This window comes from Nannobrachium achirus (assembly GCF_963921795.1).
Source record: "Nannobrachium achirus genome assembly, chromosome: 14".
In the NCBI taxonomy this organism is placed as follows: domain Eukaryota; kingdom Metazoa; phylum Chordata; class Actinopteri; order Myctophiformes; family Myctophidae; genus Nannobrachium; species Nannobrachium achirus.
In genome coordinates this window covers 1,866,540-1,886,369 of record NC_137821.1, presented here as the reverse complement: position 1 = coordinate 1,886,369, position 19,830 = coordinate 1,866,540, and the positions used below count along the sequence as shown (strand labels likewise).

At 42.6% G+C, this 19,830-nt stretch overlaps 1 protein-coding gene across 2 annotated transcripts in view; it reads right to left on the bottom strand.

The window, feature by feature from the left end:
* Nucleotides 1–19,830, bottom strand: part of LOC308297723 (serrate RNA effector molecule homolog B-like) — an 83,995-nt gene that overhangs the window by 40,864 nt on the left and 23,301 nt on the right. For both annotated transcript variants that reach the window (XM_080741277.1, XM_080741278.1), the window contains 9 exons: nt 19,755–19,815; nt 18,904–19,031; nt 16,149–16,318; nt 14,827–15,134; nt 11,622–11,777; nt 9,965–10,079; nt 9,171–9,319; nt 6,953–7,093; nt 1,937–2,119 (listed from right to left, as the gene is read on the bottom strand). In XM_080741277.1, the coding sequence (XP_080597403.1) occupies nt 1,937–2,119; nt 6,953–7,093; nt 9,171–9,319; nt 9,965–10,079; nt 11,622–11,777; nt 14,827–15,134; nt 16,149–16,318; nt 18,904–19,031; nt 19,755–19,815 (1,411 nt within the window). The remainder of the gene's footprint in view (nt 1–1,936; nt 2,120–6,952; nt 7,094–9,170; nt 9,320–9,964; nt 10,080–11,621; nt 11,778–14,826; nt 15,135–16,148; nt 16,319–18,903; nt 19,032–19,754; nt 19,816–19,830) is intronic.

Sequence of the window (19,830 nt, the reverse complement as noted above, 5' to 3'; positions counted from 1 at the left end):
AAGTATGAGTGTATGATTTTTAAATCATTAATTTGCATTTCATTGCAAGAAATAAGTATTAGACACACCTACCAATCAGCAAGAATTCTGGCTCTCACAGAACTGTCAAATATTTTTTAAGAAGTCCTCCTATTCTACACTCATTACCTGTATTAATTCATCCTATTGACCCACGTTTGACGTTGTTACCTGTATAAAAGACCACTGTTCAGTGTTCACACACTCACTCAATCAATCAGACTCCAACTTTTCCACTAGGGCAAGACCAAAGAGCTGTCTAATGACCCAGGGAAAAAAATAGTAGACCTGCACAAAGGCTGCGATGGGCTACAGGACAATAGGCAAGCAGCTTAGTGAGAAGGCAACAACTGTAGGCACAATTATTGGAGAATAGAAGAAGCTCAAGATGTCTATCAAGCTCCCTCTGTCTGGGGCTCCATGTAAGATCTCCCCTCGTGGGGTATCAATGATCATGAGAAAGATGAGGGATCAGACCAGAACTACTCGGGAGGACCTGGCCAATGACCTGAAGAGAGCTGTAGTCTGGGAATTTTAATAAAACCTGGGAATAAATTCCTTACCAAACGATTTCTTCACCAATGTGTTGCTAAAGGTGTCTAGTAACATATCTAACAAAGATTGAAATTCAACATCCCTAGCAAAATTTTTACAGCTAGGGTAATTCTGGGTCTCATTCACTTACTATACACTGTACTATAAGGGAAAGAAATCACTCCCAAAAATATGCTTTAAGTAGCATGTTAGGGGTCTAACTAGGTGTTTTTAATTATTCTGAATCCATTGCAAGCATTTGTTTTGCACAAAAAACATTCATTGGGCCAAAAAAAACAAAAAAAAACAATGGTTTTTCGTGCAAAACAAATGCTTGCAATGGATTCAGAATAATTAAAAACACCTAGCTAGACCCCTCACATCCCACTTAAAGCATATTTTTGGGAGTGATTTTTTTCCCCTTATAGTACAGTGTATAGTAAGTGCATTACCAGAATTAGCCTAGCTGTCAAACATTCTCCTAGGGATGTTGAATTTCAATCTTTGTTAGATATGTTACTAGACACTTTTACGAACACATTGGTGAAGAAATTGTTTGGTAAGGAATTTATTCCCAGATTTGACAGGTATTCCGCTAATTTTCTACTGGGACCACAGTCTGAAAGATTACCATACTAGGCCGCGTCGCTGCCATTGATTAAAATCCTGCAGTGAGTGCAGTGTAAGGTCACTTGCTCAAGCCAGCACAGTCTAAGCATGTGTGAAGTTTGCCATCTGACCGTCTGGATGACCCAGTACTGGCTGTGTGTTTTGGGTCATTGTCATGCTGGAAGACCATGACCCATCTTCAAGGGAAGGAGGTTGTTGTGATCCATGGCCCCATCCATCCTCCCCTCAGTACGGTGTCTTACTACAGCCCGTTCTCACCCCCACTTCTTCACCCTCCTGACGCACTTCGGACTCACTTTCGGCGTCACCCGTGCAGACGCGTTGGGACGCTTTCAGCGTCATACCAGAGACGCGGAGGGAGAGTCTTAGTGGGCATGCGCCGACACATGTTTACTCGAACATGTAACTACCGTCAGTGGGACGCGAACCACCGCCTTCAGTGATCGTAGCCATGCTGCCCTACCGACCACTTTTTTTGGTGCTTTTATCTTTGACAACGTGGATTCTAACGCAACGCGGAGGATTCTAACATAACGTGGAGGTAACGTGTCCGACCACCTAAACTAACCCTAACCCAAACCCTAACCTTAACCTCAGTAAAACTAACGTGTCGGCGCCTCCGTGCAGCTGCGCCCCCGTTGTGGATAGTGGCGTGATAGGTAACGTCGCGTGGCTGGTAAACCATACATAGCGGTTTCAAATCCCTCTTCGGGAATGACTTTTTTTCCCCTTCTTCTTAGACCACTGGGCTTACCTGTCTGTCTGCCTGCCTGTCTCCCTCCCAGAGCAGTCCTCTGGTATCCAGTGTGTGGATGAGTCTGGCAGACAGCTTGATGTCGTTGCGGACCACCGGTTTGTGGTGCGTCAGACCGTTGACGTTACGAACCCGCCGAGCCAGGTCCCTGTTGACCACCGGAGCCAGCTCACAGTCACGCAGCTACGCACACACACAGGCATACACACACACACACACACACACACACACACACACACACACACACACACACACACACACACACACACACACACACACACACACACACACACAGTTGGTTAGATTGCAGAGTGACAGCGTCAACACATCCTAGTACAGTGGTTCTCAACCTTTTCAGGCTGCGACCTCCAAAATAATCATATTTTAACTGGGGACCCCCCACCCTGACGAGCACTAAGAGTTGAGGCATTACATTTTGTATAACACGGTTCTACTGTGAAAATAGACGATCTACATGCTCACAACGCCTCGCAAACACGAGGCGTTGTGAGCATGTAGAGCTGCTATTTTCACAATTTCTGCCATTTAAATTGTCACTTTAGAAATGTGCAGATACCCTCTTAAAATGTATGTTGGTTTGTTTACTGTTGAGTGAGAAAACAATGTTTATCATCAAGTTAATCATCTGGGGACCCAAAAAACAGGTTGAGAACCACTGAATGTAACAATACAATTAAAAATACAATACATACATTCAAAACAAGAAAAGAGTAGGCTATATAAATCATGGGGTAAAGTAAGCAATGTTAAATAAATAGGTTTTTAAATTGGACTTGAAAACAGCTATGGTTGGGGATTGTCTGATGTACAGTGGAATATCTTTCCACATCTACATCTGTGTGTGTGTGTGTGTGTGTGTGTGTGTGTGTGTGTGTGTGTGTGTGTGTGTGTGTGTGTGTGCGCGCGCGCACGCGCGCCAATGTTTTAACAGTTTGTTGATTACTTTTGTTGCAATATTGGTATTTTTTCTTTTCTTTCTTGAGGAATTAAAAAGGTTTTAAAAGTCCTTAAATTGTGACTGCTGTCACATTTCAAAGGGCACACCAAAGGTCCATACTGGTTGAGAAACAACTAGGGGGTTCATAAGTCTAGGACAACACCAAGATCTCTCACTTGACTCTTAGGTTTAAGAGACCAGGATTCAAGGTAAGAAACAACTCCCTGTCTCTGCTTCTGTGGTCCAAAAAACAATGATCTCTGTCTTATCTTGATTTAATTGTAGAAAATGTTGCTGCATTCAGTCATTGATTTCCTCAATGTGACACAGAGTATCAACAGAGCCATAGTCGGTTGATGTAACAGATATGTAGATCTGCATGTCATCTGCATAATTATGGCAATTAACTTTATTTTAGCTTATTATTTGTACTAGGATATAATATTATAAAGATTGAACAGGAGGGGTCCTAGGATGGACCCCTGTGGAACCCCACAGGTCAGAGCCATCTGACCAGACACACAGTTCCCAATAGAGGTACTAGTAAGACACCTCAGGGTGACATTTCATTCTTGGCCATCTGGCCAGTGATGTACTGTATATCAGACCAGTCACCCATACTGTATATGGAGACCCCTGGTACCCATATATGGAGATCCATGTACCGTATATGGAGATATGCTGTGAGAGCCCAAACATGCTTACTCAGTTATTCGTTATGTGAAAGTCCTATGACGTCTATGACATCTGACATCATACCCTTTTATGCCCATACATTGGGTTAGTGTGGAATGTGGCCGGTGTGGCCTCCATATATGGGCATTCCCAGATGAAGTCCTGTTAGATATGGGCTTGATGACAGGGAACGCTACTCCAAAAAACAGAGCATCAAATCGCACACCACTCGTTTCAGTAATAGTTTTTTTGCCCAGGCAGTCAGGTTGCTCAACGAAGGGATGAAAGTGAAACGTAGGTAAACATGGGCACTGTACGCATTTTTAAACTGTACACTGTTACACTGTATGGTATTGTTGTTGTTGGGACTTGTCTTGTGTGGCCTGCATGGTATGTGGGTCCACACTCTTGTCGGTAGGGATGGGTATCGTTCACCTTTTAATCGATACGATACCTTTTTCGATACCTGGGAATCGATACGATACCTTTATCGATACCATTTTCGATACTTTTTATTTATTATTATTATTATAATTATTATTTGCCTTTTTCTATGGGCTATTTTATAGACGTTGGATCATTATCATAATAATAAACATTATAGGCTATTGTCGACTATTTTCCACAGTAACAAGTGTAGCCTACTAAAGCAGTCATTAAACTCTCAGTAGCCCAATTGTTACAGATGCGACCGGCATTCAAAAGTATCGAAACAAGGTATCGTTCATTTTTACGTGAACCGATACCGATAGTATCGACGTCATTGAATCGATACCCTTAAAAGTATCACCGACGATACCCAACCCTACTTGTCGGTCACTGTGACCATGTCTTTGTGTAATGAGGCTGAGATGCTCCTGGCACAAGCATTTCATTGTATCTGTACCTGTATGGATATGTGACTAGGTCTGGTACTTTGTTCCTTATGTCTGCATTGGTCATTTTTCGTTTTTGTACATATTATCCAAGTACAGAATCTAAGCTTTAATATGATGTATCATTTGTTGAAATTGGGGCATATTATTATATTAAGTTATGGACATTTTAAACTTGTTGCACCATATAACCCAAAGGGCTTAAAAAGCCATTTGAAAGCAAGAAACATTTTTACACCTCTAGGTAGCCAGACGTGGGTGTGACAATGGGAGGGACAATAGGTACTTGTCTACACCCCTAAATCACTCCCCCCAAGTCAAACCACCTCCACAGTTGTATAGCTGTCAACTTCAAATGTTGTACTTTTATTCCACTACAATTATTTAAAACGACTAGTTATTTAGTAGACTAGGTTTAGATTATTATTGCAAAACATATACATTACCCACTTAGCAGATCTTGTACTTGTACTTTGCAAAGCTGCTATAACACATGCACCTACCCATAAGGGTCCATTTGGTTCCTATCATTTAGATGGCACACATCATGTGTTGGTCTACTTGTAATCTTAATGTCAAGGACCCCCAAATGGACAGATTAGCCCATGGACCCCCACTTGAAAAGATACGCCAGGGACCCCCATTTTAATGTCCAAGCCTCTATCATTGATTCTCAACCATTTACATTTCAAGGACCCCCAGTTTGTCATGCATCAGGTTCTGCAGTGTATACGGAACCAAATGGACCCATTCCATGTGTACCCATACCCATAAGGGTCCATTTGGTTCCTTTAGCTGGCGACCCCCTAAAACTCCCTCAAGCATTTAGAGAACCAGTGCTCTAAATGTGTAGTCCCAGTTTTGCAATAAAAAACGGCGCCCCCGCGATTTATTACCTTTTAGTTCGGCACGTTCTGAACTTCTGAAGGTACAGGGAAAAGTGTTGTGTATATCCAATCCATTGGTGCATTCTTAATATAAAATCCACTGGAATTATATCCATCACGTTGATTTGTTTACAGTCGGTGGTCGCGGTTGTGAGCGTCATTGTCCACGCACCAGTGTGCTGCACTAATGATTTGTAAACGCTGAGTAAGTGAGTTCAGAGTCTCTCAGCAGGTTATTTATTTAATGCTTAAAGCCAGTGAAACAATTAATAACTTTAGGACCGAAACATCGACCGATTCAAGCTGGAGCAGCGTTAGGAGGAGGAGGAGGAGGAGGAGAGCAGCGTTAGAATGAGCCTTGACGCTATGTCACCAATGAGCCCTTACGAGGCAGGAAAGGAAAGCACCCTCTCGTCTGCATGTAATAAACATAAACTACGGTTCGTTACTCAACAAAACAAAGACGGCGTAAGGGTGATGGAAGCCTACTTTACTTAGTGGGAACACTCAGAAAGTCCCACCTCACGTCTAAAATACACTTTAATACACTTTTATACCAGAGAATAAACTTTTTCACCGGAGGTTTTAGTTACTCCACACCGCCCTCTACAGATCTTGTCAATAGAAATGTCCATTGACCAAATTTTGCCTTCCGGTGAAATATTCTGTTCTCTTGATAAAAAAGTGTATTTTAGACGCGATGTTGGGGACTCTGAGTGTTCCCACCAAGTAAAGTAGGCTTTCAACTCCCCAAATCCGTCTTTGTTTTGGTGAGTAGCGAAACTGTATCTTTTATTTTCACTACAGACGAGTGAGCGTGCCGCCTGTAATGCCAGCACAAGGACTCATGATGACATAACGTTTTCAACACGCTGCTTCGATTTTCCACGTTTTCTTTGTGCGTCCAAGAGCGACTGAGATCACGACGTAGGCTATACATAAAAAAAATACATCCTTCCAGAATACTGTCTTCAGCAAACCGTTAACATTAGCGAGATGAAGTTACTGTGTAGACTGTTTACAAGCAGATAGCACGCTGTATGGGCGTGCTGAAATACGAGACAATGCATTCCTTAAACCAATCGCGCTCCCGTGAAATCGCTATGCAAATCTAAAGAGCTCAATTCTCCGCCTCCTAAAACAGCAGTAAAACTCTCCCAAAGAGGCAACTTTGCTACACTAATCTTGCCATTTAGCGACCTTAATAAAGATATCTTATGGAATGAAAACCCTCTAATATATTCAAACTGTGTTTATATAAAAAAACGAAAAACAAAGAAAAAACTAAATCACTCTTGTTTTCGCGTTTTCTGACTTTTAAAATTGCCGACATTTTCCCGGTTCCTCCAGCCTCGGACACATATGTGTGACAATAAACCTGAACCTCTATTTATGGGCATAAAAGTGATTCTTGTTAGTGTGACATCAGAGACGTCAGAGCATGGTGTCAGAGGTGTTACCCTGGTGTTATGCAGGTTTCGGTGTACCATGTAGACGTGTTACCCTGGTGTTATGCAGGTTTTGGTGTGCCGTGTAGAAGTGTTACCCTGATGTTATGCAGGTTTTGGTGTACCGTGTAGAAGTGTTATGCAGGTTTTGGTGTGCTGTGTAGAAGTGTTACCCTGATGTTCTGCAGGTTCCAGCAGGTCTCTTTGATGTTGACGGTGGGTTCAAAGGTCACCCAGCAGCGTCTGAAGAACCTCCGGTCAGGCTGAGGGTCAGAGAGCGCCACCCGCAGGAAGCCCGGGTACCTGCGACACAACTACACACACACACACACACACACACACACACACACACACACACACACACACACACACACACACACACACACACACACACACACACACAGAGAGAGAGAGAGAGCATGGTTAGCATTTAACATGACCTGACGTGAATAAAAAAAAAAACAGTTACAAACTATAATAGACCAAGAAAAACACTATTTTATATAAATAAAATTCCACAAATGTCTGTCGCATTCTTTTCATTGATTTCTTCAGGACCATTTGGTCAAATTACAGCAATTTTAAGCAAAGGTCACCTTTTTTCAGAAGGTTTTAGGGGGTAATTTTCAACAAGGTGTTTTCAGAATCAGTGGAGTACCACTGCCCTCTCCTGGCTGCTTTGTGTACTGACAGATGTGTAAGGTCAGGCTCAGTCCCAGTCTATCAAGCAGGAGTCAGAACTGGAGAACATCAGACATCATGTCTGATGAAGGTCACAGTGACAGGAACTAATAATATGCATTAAACTATTTGTGTTGTAAGTGAAGACAGTGTGGAGGACTAATGTTTGTTAACCTTTGCTTTTATGAAAAACATCCCAGACCATTCTGTCTTTATGGAAGATGTTTCTATAGCTAGTTTGACCATTTGAACACTCTTTACATCTCAAGATAATTTTAAGGTGCTGACACCAAACGGGACAGAGAGGGTCAAACATGTGTGTAAACATTACTATGATCGACTGGGGCAGCAGTGGCTCAGGGGTAGAGCGGCAGCTTGGCAACCAGAGGGTTCCCAGTTCAATCCCCCAGAGTTAGTGTGGAAGAGTCCTTGAGCAAGACTCTGAACCCCTAACTGCTCCTGATGAGCAGGTTGGTGTTAATTATCAAGACTCTGAACCCCTAACTGCTCCTGATGAGCAGGTTGGTGTTAATTATCAAGACTCTGAACCCCTAACTGCTCCTGATGAGCAGGTTGGTGTTAATTATCAAGACTCTGAACCCCTAACTGCTCCTGATGAGCAGGTTGGTGTTAATTATCAAGACTCTGAACCCCTAACTGCTCCTGATGAGCAGGTTGGTGCCTTGGATAATGGCGCGTCATAAATGCACCATTTACTATGTATTAGGTTGAGAAGGGCATTTGTTTCAAATCTACAGTATCTAGTGTGAGTTCACCCCTCTCATTTCCGTTAATATGTAATTATATCTCTTCATGAGACAACATTGAAGAGATGACACTTTGATACAATGTAAAGTAGTCAGCATGGAGAACAGTGTCATTTTATTGTCCTCCCAAAATAACTCACCATACAGCCATTAATGTCTTAAGTGCTGGCAATAAAAGTGAGTACACCCCTAAGTGAAAATTTCCAAATTGTGTCAATATTTTGTGTGGCCACCATTACTTTGCAGCACTGCTATGACCCTCTTGGGCATGGAGTTCACCAGAGCTTCACAGGTTGCCACTGGAACCCTCTTCCACTCCTCCATGACCACATCTTAGAGATGGTGGAGGTTAGAGATCTCAGTGCTTAATTTGAGGAGGAACATGTTCCCCCATCTCTTTGATTGGATCCTGCGGTTCCGGCACCTATTTGATTGGATCCGGGACCATCCTTCCAAATAGAGACGTTTTTGGCCTGAAGCATTTTCTTTACTTTATATTTTCATGTTTTTGTTCAATTTCTTGCAAATTTTCTGATGTGGTGCTTCTAGGTGGCAGACACACAATAGACAATCTACAGTAGATACACACATACATGGTGTCATTGAATGTTGTTAACAATATAAATATGCCAGTTATTCAGATTGATCATTGGGAATTGATTGACTACCAGTGTCCTGATGTGCCACATGTGCCAATTGTTGCTGCTAATGTTATACTGGGTGCGTAAATATAGGTAAAAAAGCCCTGTAAATTGTTGTGCGCGTGACAGTTTATGCGCCCAGCACGCGCATCCGGCACCTATTCCTTGACAAATTAAGCACTGCATAGACATCATGTTAGTATGAGCCCAGATGTGGGCTCATACTAACAGATGTGTTCATACTCACAGCAGTGATCTCATAGATCCAGATGTTCTATCATAGATCCAGATGTTATACTCACAGCAGTGATCTCGTCCTTGGACACCTCAGGGCAGATGTTCCTCATGAACAGAGAGGTGGTGAGATGCAGAGGTCTGGGTTTAGGAGGCCCCTCCTTCTCTCTCTCCTTCCCTCTCTCCTTCCCTCGCTCCTTACGACGCTCCGCCCCGTCTGATACGCACGCACGCACACGCACACGCACACGCACACACACACACACACACACACACATACACACACACAAAATGATATTTCACTAATGCATATTTGTATCCACTCGTCCGAGACAGTTTGCCCTCCTGGCCCCCAAGTTGTGGAATAAACTCCCTGTCGCACTTAGAACAACGGACTCACTCGCTAGCTTTCGCGGTGGACTGAAGACCCACCTCTTCAGACTCCACCTAAACCCATAGCACTACAGAAAATCAATGACCATACATGAAGATAGTTAGCATTTGTTTTTAGGTTTTTTTTAGAACTTTGATTTTATTGTGTTTTTTTCTAGATAGATATCCATTTGCACTTGTTATATTGCTGTTGATGTACTGACATATTATCTTGTGATGTTTTGTATCTGCTTATTGGAAGTCGCTTTGGATTAAAAGCGTCTGCTAAATGCCCAAACTGTAAACTGTAAACTGTATCATCTCTCTATGAATTCCACATGTCTCTTCCTATGTGTCTGACCATAAACTCAACGACATTCCATGCACTTGTGTTGTTTTTGATACATAGCGGTGCAATGTGTAAAGATGGTTCCAGACATCCAGTCAGTCAGTCAGACAGTGATTGACAGGTTACTTTAGATTGACATACCGTCCTCTCCTTCGTCGTCCTCTTCCTCCTTCTCTCCATCAGAGTGGGAGGAGTCAGAGTCAGAGCCACTCCCCTCCCCGCTGTCAGCTGACACGCTGCGTTTCCTCTTCCTGTCCTGGTAGGGATGGGAGGATATGACAATGTTATATAGGGCTGTCACGATATGACATTTTACATGACGATTAATTGTCACTCAAATAATTGGCGATTAACGATTTAATTGTGTTTTTGTCGTTGACAATTACATTTCTGTTTGGCTTTTAGGCTTTGAAGTTGTACATGCCAGATATGACACATAACCTAAATATACAAAGACATTACTGACATATTTAACAACTTACTACTTAAATAATAACTTTGATAGTGGAAATAGCCGATCTACAAGCTCACAGCTTGTAGATCTGCTATTTCCACTATTTCGGAAATTTTTCAACATTCACGATTATGACGATTATGACAAAATAATTGCGATAATGTCAAATAATCACGATTAGACGATTATGTAATAATTGTGACAGCCCTAATGTCATATCACCATTATTGTCAAAGAAATCACGATTTACGATATCATCGCGATAATCAGAATTTCCCGAACATCATCCATTATGCTGGGGCGGAACGTGCGCCAAAAAATTGCTGATCTACAAGCTCACAACAAAGGATTTAGAAGACACTTATAGAACCGTGTTGAAATATCCAAAGATTTTCTAGGTTTTTCAAAAATAGCAGATCTACAAGCTCACAGTGCTGCACTCGGTGCCGCGCTGTGAGCTAGTAGATCTGCTGTTTTTCAATAGTTAACTCTCTCCCAGCCATTTACAATAGGCTTGTGCGCCTATACTGCCAGGAATTTTATTAATTTCCAAGTTAGCTTTAATCTAACCCAACAGGGATCATATTGTTGTAGAATGTAGTACTAGTACTATCCACTAGAGTGTGCCCAACGATAATCTCCTAGAGTCTGGACTAGCGAGTGGACAGCAGTAGACCCATAATGGCGGCGCCCATTGGCGGCCATTATGTCTCCCGGTCCGCCGAACGGGAGCTATAAAACACGATCCGAACGTCGTGCGCACGCCATTTACACTCGTTTTTGCTCTTGAGTGACCAATCTGTCAGTCCAGCCATTTTTTTCCGAATGAAAATCGGTCTACATATGGTAAAGTTTGATAAGAAAAACGTCAACATTCAATGCTGTAAAAAGGCCCATTCTATGTTATGGCCGAACGACTTCCGGGTTACGTCATCGATGATGTCACTTCCTTCGAATATGTAACTTTAGACTAAAATTAAGCTAGAAAGGTCATTTATAGCTCAAAAAATGTCAAAAAAATACCAAAATGATCAGAAAATGATCCCCAAGGCGACGTTTGGCGATCTGGCTGCCTCACCCTCCTCAAAATGGCGATGGAAGGCGATTTGGCTGTGAACTAGTTAAAGCATAGAATGATGTTTAAAGTAATAATGCGTTCCAGGTCTAGATGGGTTTATACTTTAGTTAGCCATTTAAAAATAGCAGATCTACAAGGAGTTCTGGGGGTCCTTGACATGAAACAGTTTCAGAACCACTGATTATAGAAACATAGAAGACATTTATAGAATGGGCCTCTGGTCTTAAAGGGTTGTTGTTTTTCTCCAGTGTGTTCGTTCCACTTACTTTCTTTCTCTTCTTCTCTCCTCCTTTCTCCTCCTCCTCCTCTTCTCCTTCTTCTTTCTTCTCCTCCCCCTCTTCTCCTTCCTCTCCTTCCTCATCCTCCTCTTCCTCAGCTTTCTGCTCCCTGGTCTCCTTCTGGTCCTCCTCTGTGTTCTCAGGCTGGAAAGAAAACACACCATACCATGACATCACTGTGACATCACATCACTATGACATCACTAACACCACCTTCTGCTGCTCCTCTGTCTGCTCAGGCTGGAGACACATGGAACATCACTAATCCAATACTAACAATCAGGGCATGAAGGCCATGTCCGATGGCTGCCTGTGCCAATGGCATGACCTGAGGCCACAGTGGCCTTACTGCCCCAGCTGACTGGACTAACACTTATAATCATCTTTAAAAATTGTTTTTATCCTACTAATGTCCTATGATGTTTCATTTTATTTCTTGTTGTTGTTGTATACACTAGGGATGCGAAGATATACCGGTACGGATCGTAATCGCGATACAAACGTCCGTGATACGGTTGAATCGGTTCATTCAGTGTGTACCGGTACAATAGACGGCCGAAATCGTGATGGATCGTACCGTGAGTGTCTGGATCGGTAAATTCCGCGATTGTATCGGTTCTTCCATATAGTATTTCATTATATCCTGTGTTTCCGAGGCGCCATGAATGCACCATCATCAGCCGTTCAACCCCCTCCCCAAAAGCCAGTCTTTAACGCGAGCTGCGACTCGGACAGACGGACAACACTCCGCACTCTGCATGCATGCAACCAGGGAGACAGACAGTGCAGCGAAATTCAACACAGACGAACTAGCAGCCCCACGGGTTAAAAAGATGCAAGATTAGTTGTACAGTACTTAGCTTTATATCATCCAAGTCCGCTGCGCTGATTGTTGTCACAGAGTAGCACAGGCTGATCGAGTGATATGTAATCAACAGCCGTTTCTTAGCGAATCTCCGACGGACAATTGATTGAGATCATCTTCTGCACTATATTAACTGCACACAGTCACACACACACAACAACAATGTTGCTGGGTGTTGTAGGACTACTGCTTGCGTTTAAAACAAAGTATTTGTCACTGTTCTACAACTTTCCTGTTGATACAAGCAACTCTCTCACTTGAAAGAAGCCTAATTTATACATCGCAGTACAAGGGTGTCGCACCTAAAATAGCAGACCTACAAGCTCACAATGCGTCGTGGATGCGACGCGCTGTGAGCTTGTAGATCTGTTTTAAAACATTTTGGCTATAAAAATTGCATAATCCTGGATTAAATATAATATAATATAATATAATATAATATAATATAATATAATATAATATAATATAATAATACAAACCAGGGAGGGACTTTATTGTTTTTCAGGTCAAGGACCCCTTAGCTCAGACAGAGATCAAGCAGGGACCTTCGATGTAGGCTAGGCATTATAGCCTACTGTATCACACAAATATTTGGCAGGCCCCCTGTAATAACCCTGGATTGGGGTCCCTGACTACCAGTTGAAGACATATAGGCCTACTAATAATGACATAGGCCTTCTATATGATTAGTTATCAAACAATTCTACAATAGCCAGCAGCTTTGTGTTCTCCCAGAATACTATATGCCTATGTTGGGTTGTTAGACAGAGCCTAGTACTACAGTGAAACAATAAATTGCCTTGAATTTAAATTTCATAAATTTTTAGTCACTATGTTTTGTAAATTTTGGGATTTGGGCTTGAATCGTGGTGAATCGTGAATCGTATCGCATCGTATCGGGAACAGGGGTGGATCGCGATGTATCGTATCGGCAGGATTTCAATGTATCGCAATTATATCGTATCGCTGGCAGTGTATCGAGGTCCGTATCGTATCGCCTCGGTGGTCGAGATTCGCATCCCTAGTATACACGTATTTGTATATGTCTCAATTGTTGATCGTTGTGTGTAATCTCGTCAGCATTGCAAACGAGGGTGAATCTCAATGCTCTTTTCCAGAATAAATAAAGGTTTCAATCAATCAAAACCTCCATGAATTCAATTAATTATTAAAAAAAAAAAAAAAAAAAAAACGTTTTATTTTCATGGCTTTGCTGCCCTGGCATTTGGCCTTTGTGCCCTTAAACAATGGCCAACACCAAAGGCCAAGTGGCCACTCCCCTAAAATGATGAAATTCCAGGCCTGCTAACAACATTACAGTACTAATAACGCTGCTTTGTGTTTATTTTGGGTGAAAACAAGCCAGTCAACTGGCTATATCTTTGTAGCCTAGCTCAGCTAGACTATCTGTCATTGCTAACACAACTGGCTATATCTTTGTAGCCTAGCTCAGCTAGACTATCTGTCATTGCTAACACAAGGCAGCAGATAGGGTCTTTAGTCATGGAATATTATCAGAATTCCTGTCAAAGCTGGGAATACATTTGTTACCAAACGATTTCTTCACCAATGTGTTCATAAAGGTGAATCTTATGACAGCTAGGGTAATTCTGGGTCTCATTCACTTACAAAAAATGACTCCCAAAAAATATGCTTTAAGTAGCATGTGAGGGGTCTAACTAGGTGTTTTTAATTATTCTGAATCCATTGCAAGCATTTGTTTTGCATGAAAAACATTCCTTGGGCTAAAAATGGAATCCACACAACTGTGAAAAGTGATGACTCATCACTAAACCATCGGGTTTCTTTTTTTGGGGGGGGCTGTTTTTAGCCTAATCAATGTTTTACGTGCAAAACAAATGCTTGCAATGGATTCAGCATAATTAAAAACACCTAGTTAGACCCCTCACATCCCACTTAAATCATATTTTTGGGAGTGATGTTTTTCCCTTATAGTACAGTGTATATAGTAAGTGAATGAGACCCAGAATTATCCTAGCTGTCAAACATTTTGCTAGGGATGTTGAATTTCAATCTTTGTTAGATATGTTACAAGACACCTTTACCAAGTCATTGGTGAAGAAATCGTTTGGTAACAAATTTATTCCCAGGTTTTATTAATATCCCCCGACTACTAGAGATGCTCAGCTCTGTAATTCTTTCTCAGCACTCCTCAGTCGTGAGGGAACCAACGCAGTATGCAAACGTTGGGAGGGTGGTGGTGTCTGGCTGTGCGAGGCTACCTCAAAAATGTATGTGAAAACACTCTGGCAAGGACAGCTATAGATGATGTTTTAACTCTTATCAGTTAAAGACCGATGTCAGTACCTTGTCCTCAGAGTCAGTCTTCTCAGCAGTCTCTCCAGGCTCCGTCTCTGCAGTCTTGTCCTCCCCAGTACCAGGACCACCAGGACCACCAGGACCACCAGAACCAGTAGGACCAGCACCAGTAGGACCGCTGCTCCCAGTAGGACCAGCAGTAGCAGCAGCAGCAGGAGGAGGAGGAGGAGGGACCACCACACCGCTCCCAGACGGCCCCTCCCCCGCCGCGGACCCCCCTGCCAGCAGAGGGGGGGCCGAGGGGACCTCCAACACCTGCAGGTCATGGTCTGTACCTCCCTCCATCTTTATGACCGCTGGGGAGAGAGACATAGAGACACAATGAGAGAGAGAGAGATCCTCCATCTTAATGACCGCTGAGGGAGAGAGAGAGCAGATATACTGTAGAGTTCTCAAATTCTGCCGAGGCCGAGCCTAAAATATAAATGCTATTTGATTGGGCCGGGCCGAGCCTCGGGCTCCGTCACTCAAGCAACAGAACATGGTCAGTCCATGCAGACTATGGACTGTCCATATATGGAGTGGAGGGGTCAGCTTTGTGCTGTATGCAGACTATGGACTGTCCATATATGGAGTGGAGGGGTCAGCTTTGTGCTGTATGAGGACTATGGACCGACCATATATGGAGTGGAGGGAGCAAGGGGGGTGGTCGTTAACAGTCCTTTTGTTATTACAATTACAACTGCTTTTTAGTTGACGAATTTTGTCATTCACGTCGCGGCCATCTCTATTCATCCCCCGTATTACGGGTACACATTATTGTGTATCATTATTTTATGCTTTAACTATTGAAAAATAGCAGATATAAAAGCTTGCAGCGCGGCACGGCACCGAGTGCCGCGCTGCGACCTTGTAGATCTGCTATTTTTGAAAAATCGTGAAAATTAGAATTTCGACCCGATTCTATAAGTGTCTTTTGAATCCTTCTAAGATTTTTTTGAAAAACCCTATGTTTCTGTGTCAGCAATCTGGCCAGCCATCGTCAAAGAAAAGGTCCTTTTCACTTAACTGGAGCTCAGTTAGTCTGTTCTTGAGAGACTACTATGTCAGTGGTTCTCACACCTTTTCATGTGAAGGACCCCCAAACTGATATGTATTTGGCCACGGACCCCCATCTCAAAATATTTAGTTCCAGGGACCACCCAGAAGCAACACATTTTCACGACTTTTTCAAAAATAGCAGATCTACAAGCTCGCAGCGCAGCACTCGGTGCCGCGCTGTGAGCTTGTATATCTGCTATTTTTCACTGGTTAAAGCATTCAATAATTCTGAGTTCTCTCTCTCTCTCTCTCTCTCTCTGTCTCTCTACCTGCATCCATCAGCTTGATGATCTTGGGGGCGTGTTCCATGTCGAGTGACAGCTCGTCCAGCCAACTGTTATCCAGCAGGAAGAGGAAGACGGACAGCCGGGTCTTCAGGGCCGCCAGAGACTCCGCCTTCTTGGCCGTGATGTCATCGGGGTGGTATTTAGAGCGGAACCTGAGAGGACAAGAGACATCAAGTATATATGAGAGAGAGAGAGTGAGTTATAACTGCCAATTAATTCACCCTTTGTCAGCCTTCTGATTGGTCCCTGACTGGCCAATCAGAAAAATCATTCTCTTTTGCTACCGGGGGCGGAGTTATGCAGTGGGGACAAAGTCCTTTCACCGCGGTGCGGTGATGCACGGTCATAGTGATTTAAATAATAAGCTTCAACAAACTAGTTCACATGTACGATATCGATGTAACTAAGAGATTCGATTGGGTAGATATATTTTAAATGGGCAGAATTACAATTACAATACATTTTATGTTGAGAGCGAGCCTATAATTCCACAACTTCCTGGTCAGTGCGAGGTACCCAAGATGCACTGCTCTCTCTCTCTCTCTGCCCTCTGCCTGTTCCAGAGGATAAAACTAATTAAAACATGTATTCTCGGGGGAAAATCCCTGTTTTGCAATGTAACTACTGTACTTTTTTTATCCTTTTTTATTAATATCACGTAGATGTTTTTCTTTTGGTACTTTAAATAGCAATAATGAGGCTATGAAAAATCTTGTTTTTATAATGGAAGTGAAAAAGAAAAAACTCTTCCCTGTTTTTTCTTTTTTTTTGTCCCACCTAGTAACAGAGTGACATGGGGTGGGACTTGACAAAGGGTGAATTGTGCTGGTGTCTGTTAGTCTGGATTATGTCCAGGTGTCCAGACTTGTGCTCTGTGGACTGCAACTCAGAGGACTGCAGAAAACTGATGCAAAAAGACTGGCCAAGAACTGCTCAGTCTCTGCTACGACCTGCAGCCTCTCTAAAGACTGGCCAATTACTGCTCAGTCTGCAGTGACCAGCAGTCTCTCTAAAGACTGGCCAAGTACTGCTCAGTCTCTGCTACGACCTGCAGCCTCTCTAAAGACTGGCCAATTACTGCTCAGTCTGCAGTGACCAGCAGTCTCTCTAAAGACTGGCCAAGTACTGCTCAGTCTCTGCTACGACCTGCAGCCTCTCTAAAGACTGGCCAATTACTGCTCAGTCTGCAGTGATCAGCAGTCTCTCTAAAGACTGGCCAAGTACTGCTCAGTCTCTGCTACGATCTGCAGTCTCTCTAAAGACTGGCCAAGAACTGCTCAGTCTCTGCTACAATCTGCAGTCTCTCTAAAGCAGTGTTTCTCAACCTGTTTTCTGCATGGCACACTTTTCATGTCCCAAGTATCCATGGACACACCAACATAATACGGGGGGTAAATAACGTCACTGTCGGGAAGAAACCTTGTATCTCCAAGTTCAAAAGTTCAAATGTGTACGTTTCTTCGCAAAGTAAAGCCCTGCTTCATCATACAATGCTGTCGCACAACAGTAGTGAAAACAGCAGATCTACAAGCACACAACGCCTCGCGGTGCGAGGCGTTGTGTGCTTGTAGATCACTAGATTCACTAGATTAGATTCTAGATTCACTAGATCACTAGATTAACTAGATTCACTAGTTTTAAATCATCAATGATAAATACAATGCTGGCTTTCAAGCAGTTTCAAGGGGCACACTTAAGCTTCTCAGGGGCACACCAAAGGTCCCCAGGCACAGTGGTTGAGAAACACTGCTCCAAAGACTGGCCAAGTACTGCTCAGTCTCTGCAGTGATCTGCAGTCTCTCTGTCTGGAAGAGGCCAAGCTTTGTCTGTCTTTGAGTGGATTCAATTTATGCTATTGCTGACTTGTGCTTGGGTATAATCACTGCATTTCATATTATTCTGTGTGTTAAACATACTGCATAAGGTGTCTGGTTAGCCATCATTAGAACCCCTCCTCAAAAACGTTTGGATCTGGCATGTTATTGTAGATCCAAATAAAAGTATAGAGCATCGCAGTGGGCGTGGTTTACTGGTGCCACTTAACACATATGGTGCCAACCCCGAGTTTCCCGAGTTTGTATTGGTACTAGTGCTGTGCCAACCCCGAGTTTCCCGAGTTTGGGCCGTTTTTGGAAAAAAAAAAAAAAAAAAATCAATTTTTTTTTTTTCAAATTTTTTTTTTGGACCTCCAGAAATGTATTAGGCATGATCGCGATCGCGAAATTGCATGTTTAACCCCCATACCAATTGCGCAATTACATGGAAGTCTATGGTAACCATGGCAACGTGGCCCATTGAAGAGAAAAAATCATGGCTACATAAGTGTTAAAATCTCCAGTTTATTTCCCCCAGACTTTCACGAACATATTTATAACAATCATGTTAAGCCTTGAACCAAGCCATCCAGGATGGCAGTGAATCATGAACATGAAACCTTTTTTCTATGACAAGAACATTTTGAAAATCGCTAAACAAAGGGTAGTTATTAAATGTAGTATATCAAATAATGTAATATTAAAATATGTTTTCACGTAGTATCAAAGATTATATGATCATGATTCACTGCCATCCTGGATGGCTTGGTTCGAGGCTTAACATAATTGTTATAAATATTTTTGTAAAAGTCTATGGCGAAAATGAAGGGGGAATATTAAGTGGCACCAGGAGACCACTTCCGCTGCGATGCTCTATTCGTGTGTGTGTGTGTGTGTGTGTGTGTGTGTGTGTGTGTGTGTACCATTCATGCTCCTTGTGTGTGAGGAAGAAGTCCTGCAGTTGTTGTCTCCTGAAGTCCACCTTGTACTGGTTGTATCGTTTCACTGCTTCAGTCTCATCCACACTGTCTTCTAGGTTCAACAAGAACTCCTACACACACACACACACACACACACACACACACACACACACACACACACACACACACACACACACACACACACACACACACACACACACACACACACACACACACACACACACACACACACACACACACACACACACACACACACACACACTCTATATATTATTCGCCCCCTCTATTGATGCACCTTCTCTTTATTGGTACTGTACTGCTCTTGTTTTTTTCTTTTTTTCTTTTTTTCCCCTCTTATCTATCTTTTCTTACTTCTCTGTAACTTTGTAAATAACTGTATACTGTTGTGCTACAACTGGACAACTGAATTTCCCCCTTGGGATAATAAAGGTATCTATCTATCTATCTATCTATCTATCTATCTATCTATCTATGTGACCAGTTAGGTGTTTTGGTGCTGGATGGCTGGATCATTTTCCCATTCCACTGGACGTCACCCGACACGTCAGTAACAAAACCAGAACAACAAAGCATTTCCCTTTTTTTAGGAATTAAAAAGAAAAATGAATGTGTATGAGAGAGGGCTGGAGACTATATCTGTGGTGAGTGGAGAAGGAAGGATTCTTTTACAATTCTAGGAGGCTTTTCTATTCAGCCATTTTTCAAAGGCACGTGAAAGCGCTCTTTATCATGGCAGTAGATTAGTTCATAGTATTATAATAATAATAGTATAATATTATGCACTGATGAATTTTAAAATGTGAGAGTGATACCTTGAAACTCCTCATGGTGGGGGGTCCGGAGGGGGCCATGTCTGGATCTGACATACCCAGTCTGAAGAGTGAGAGA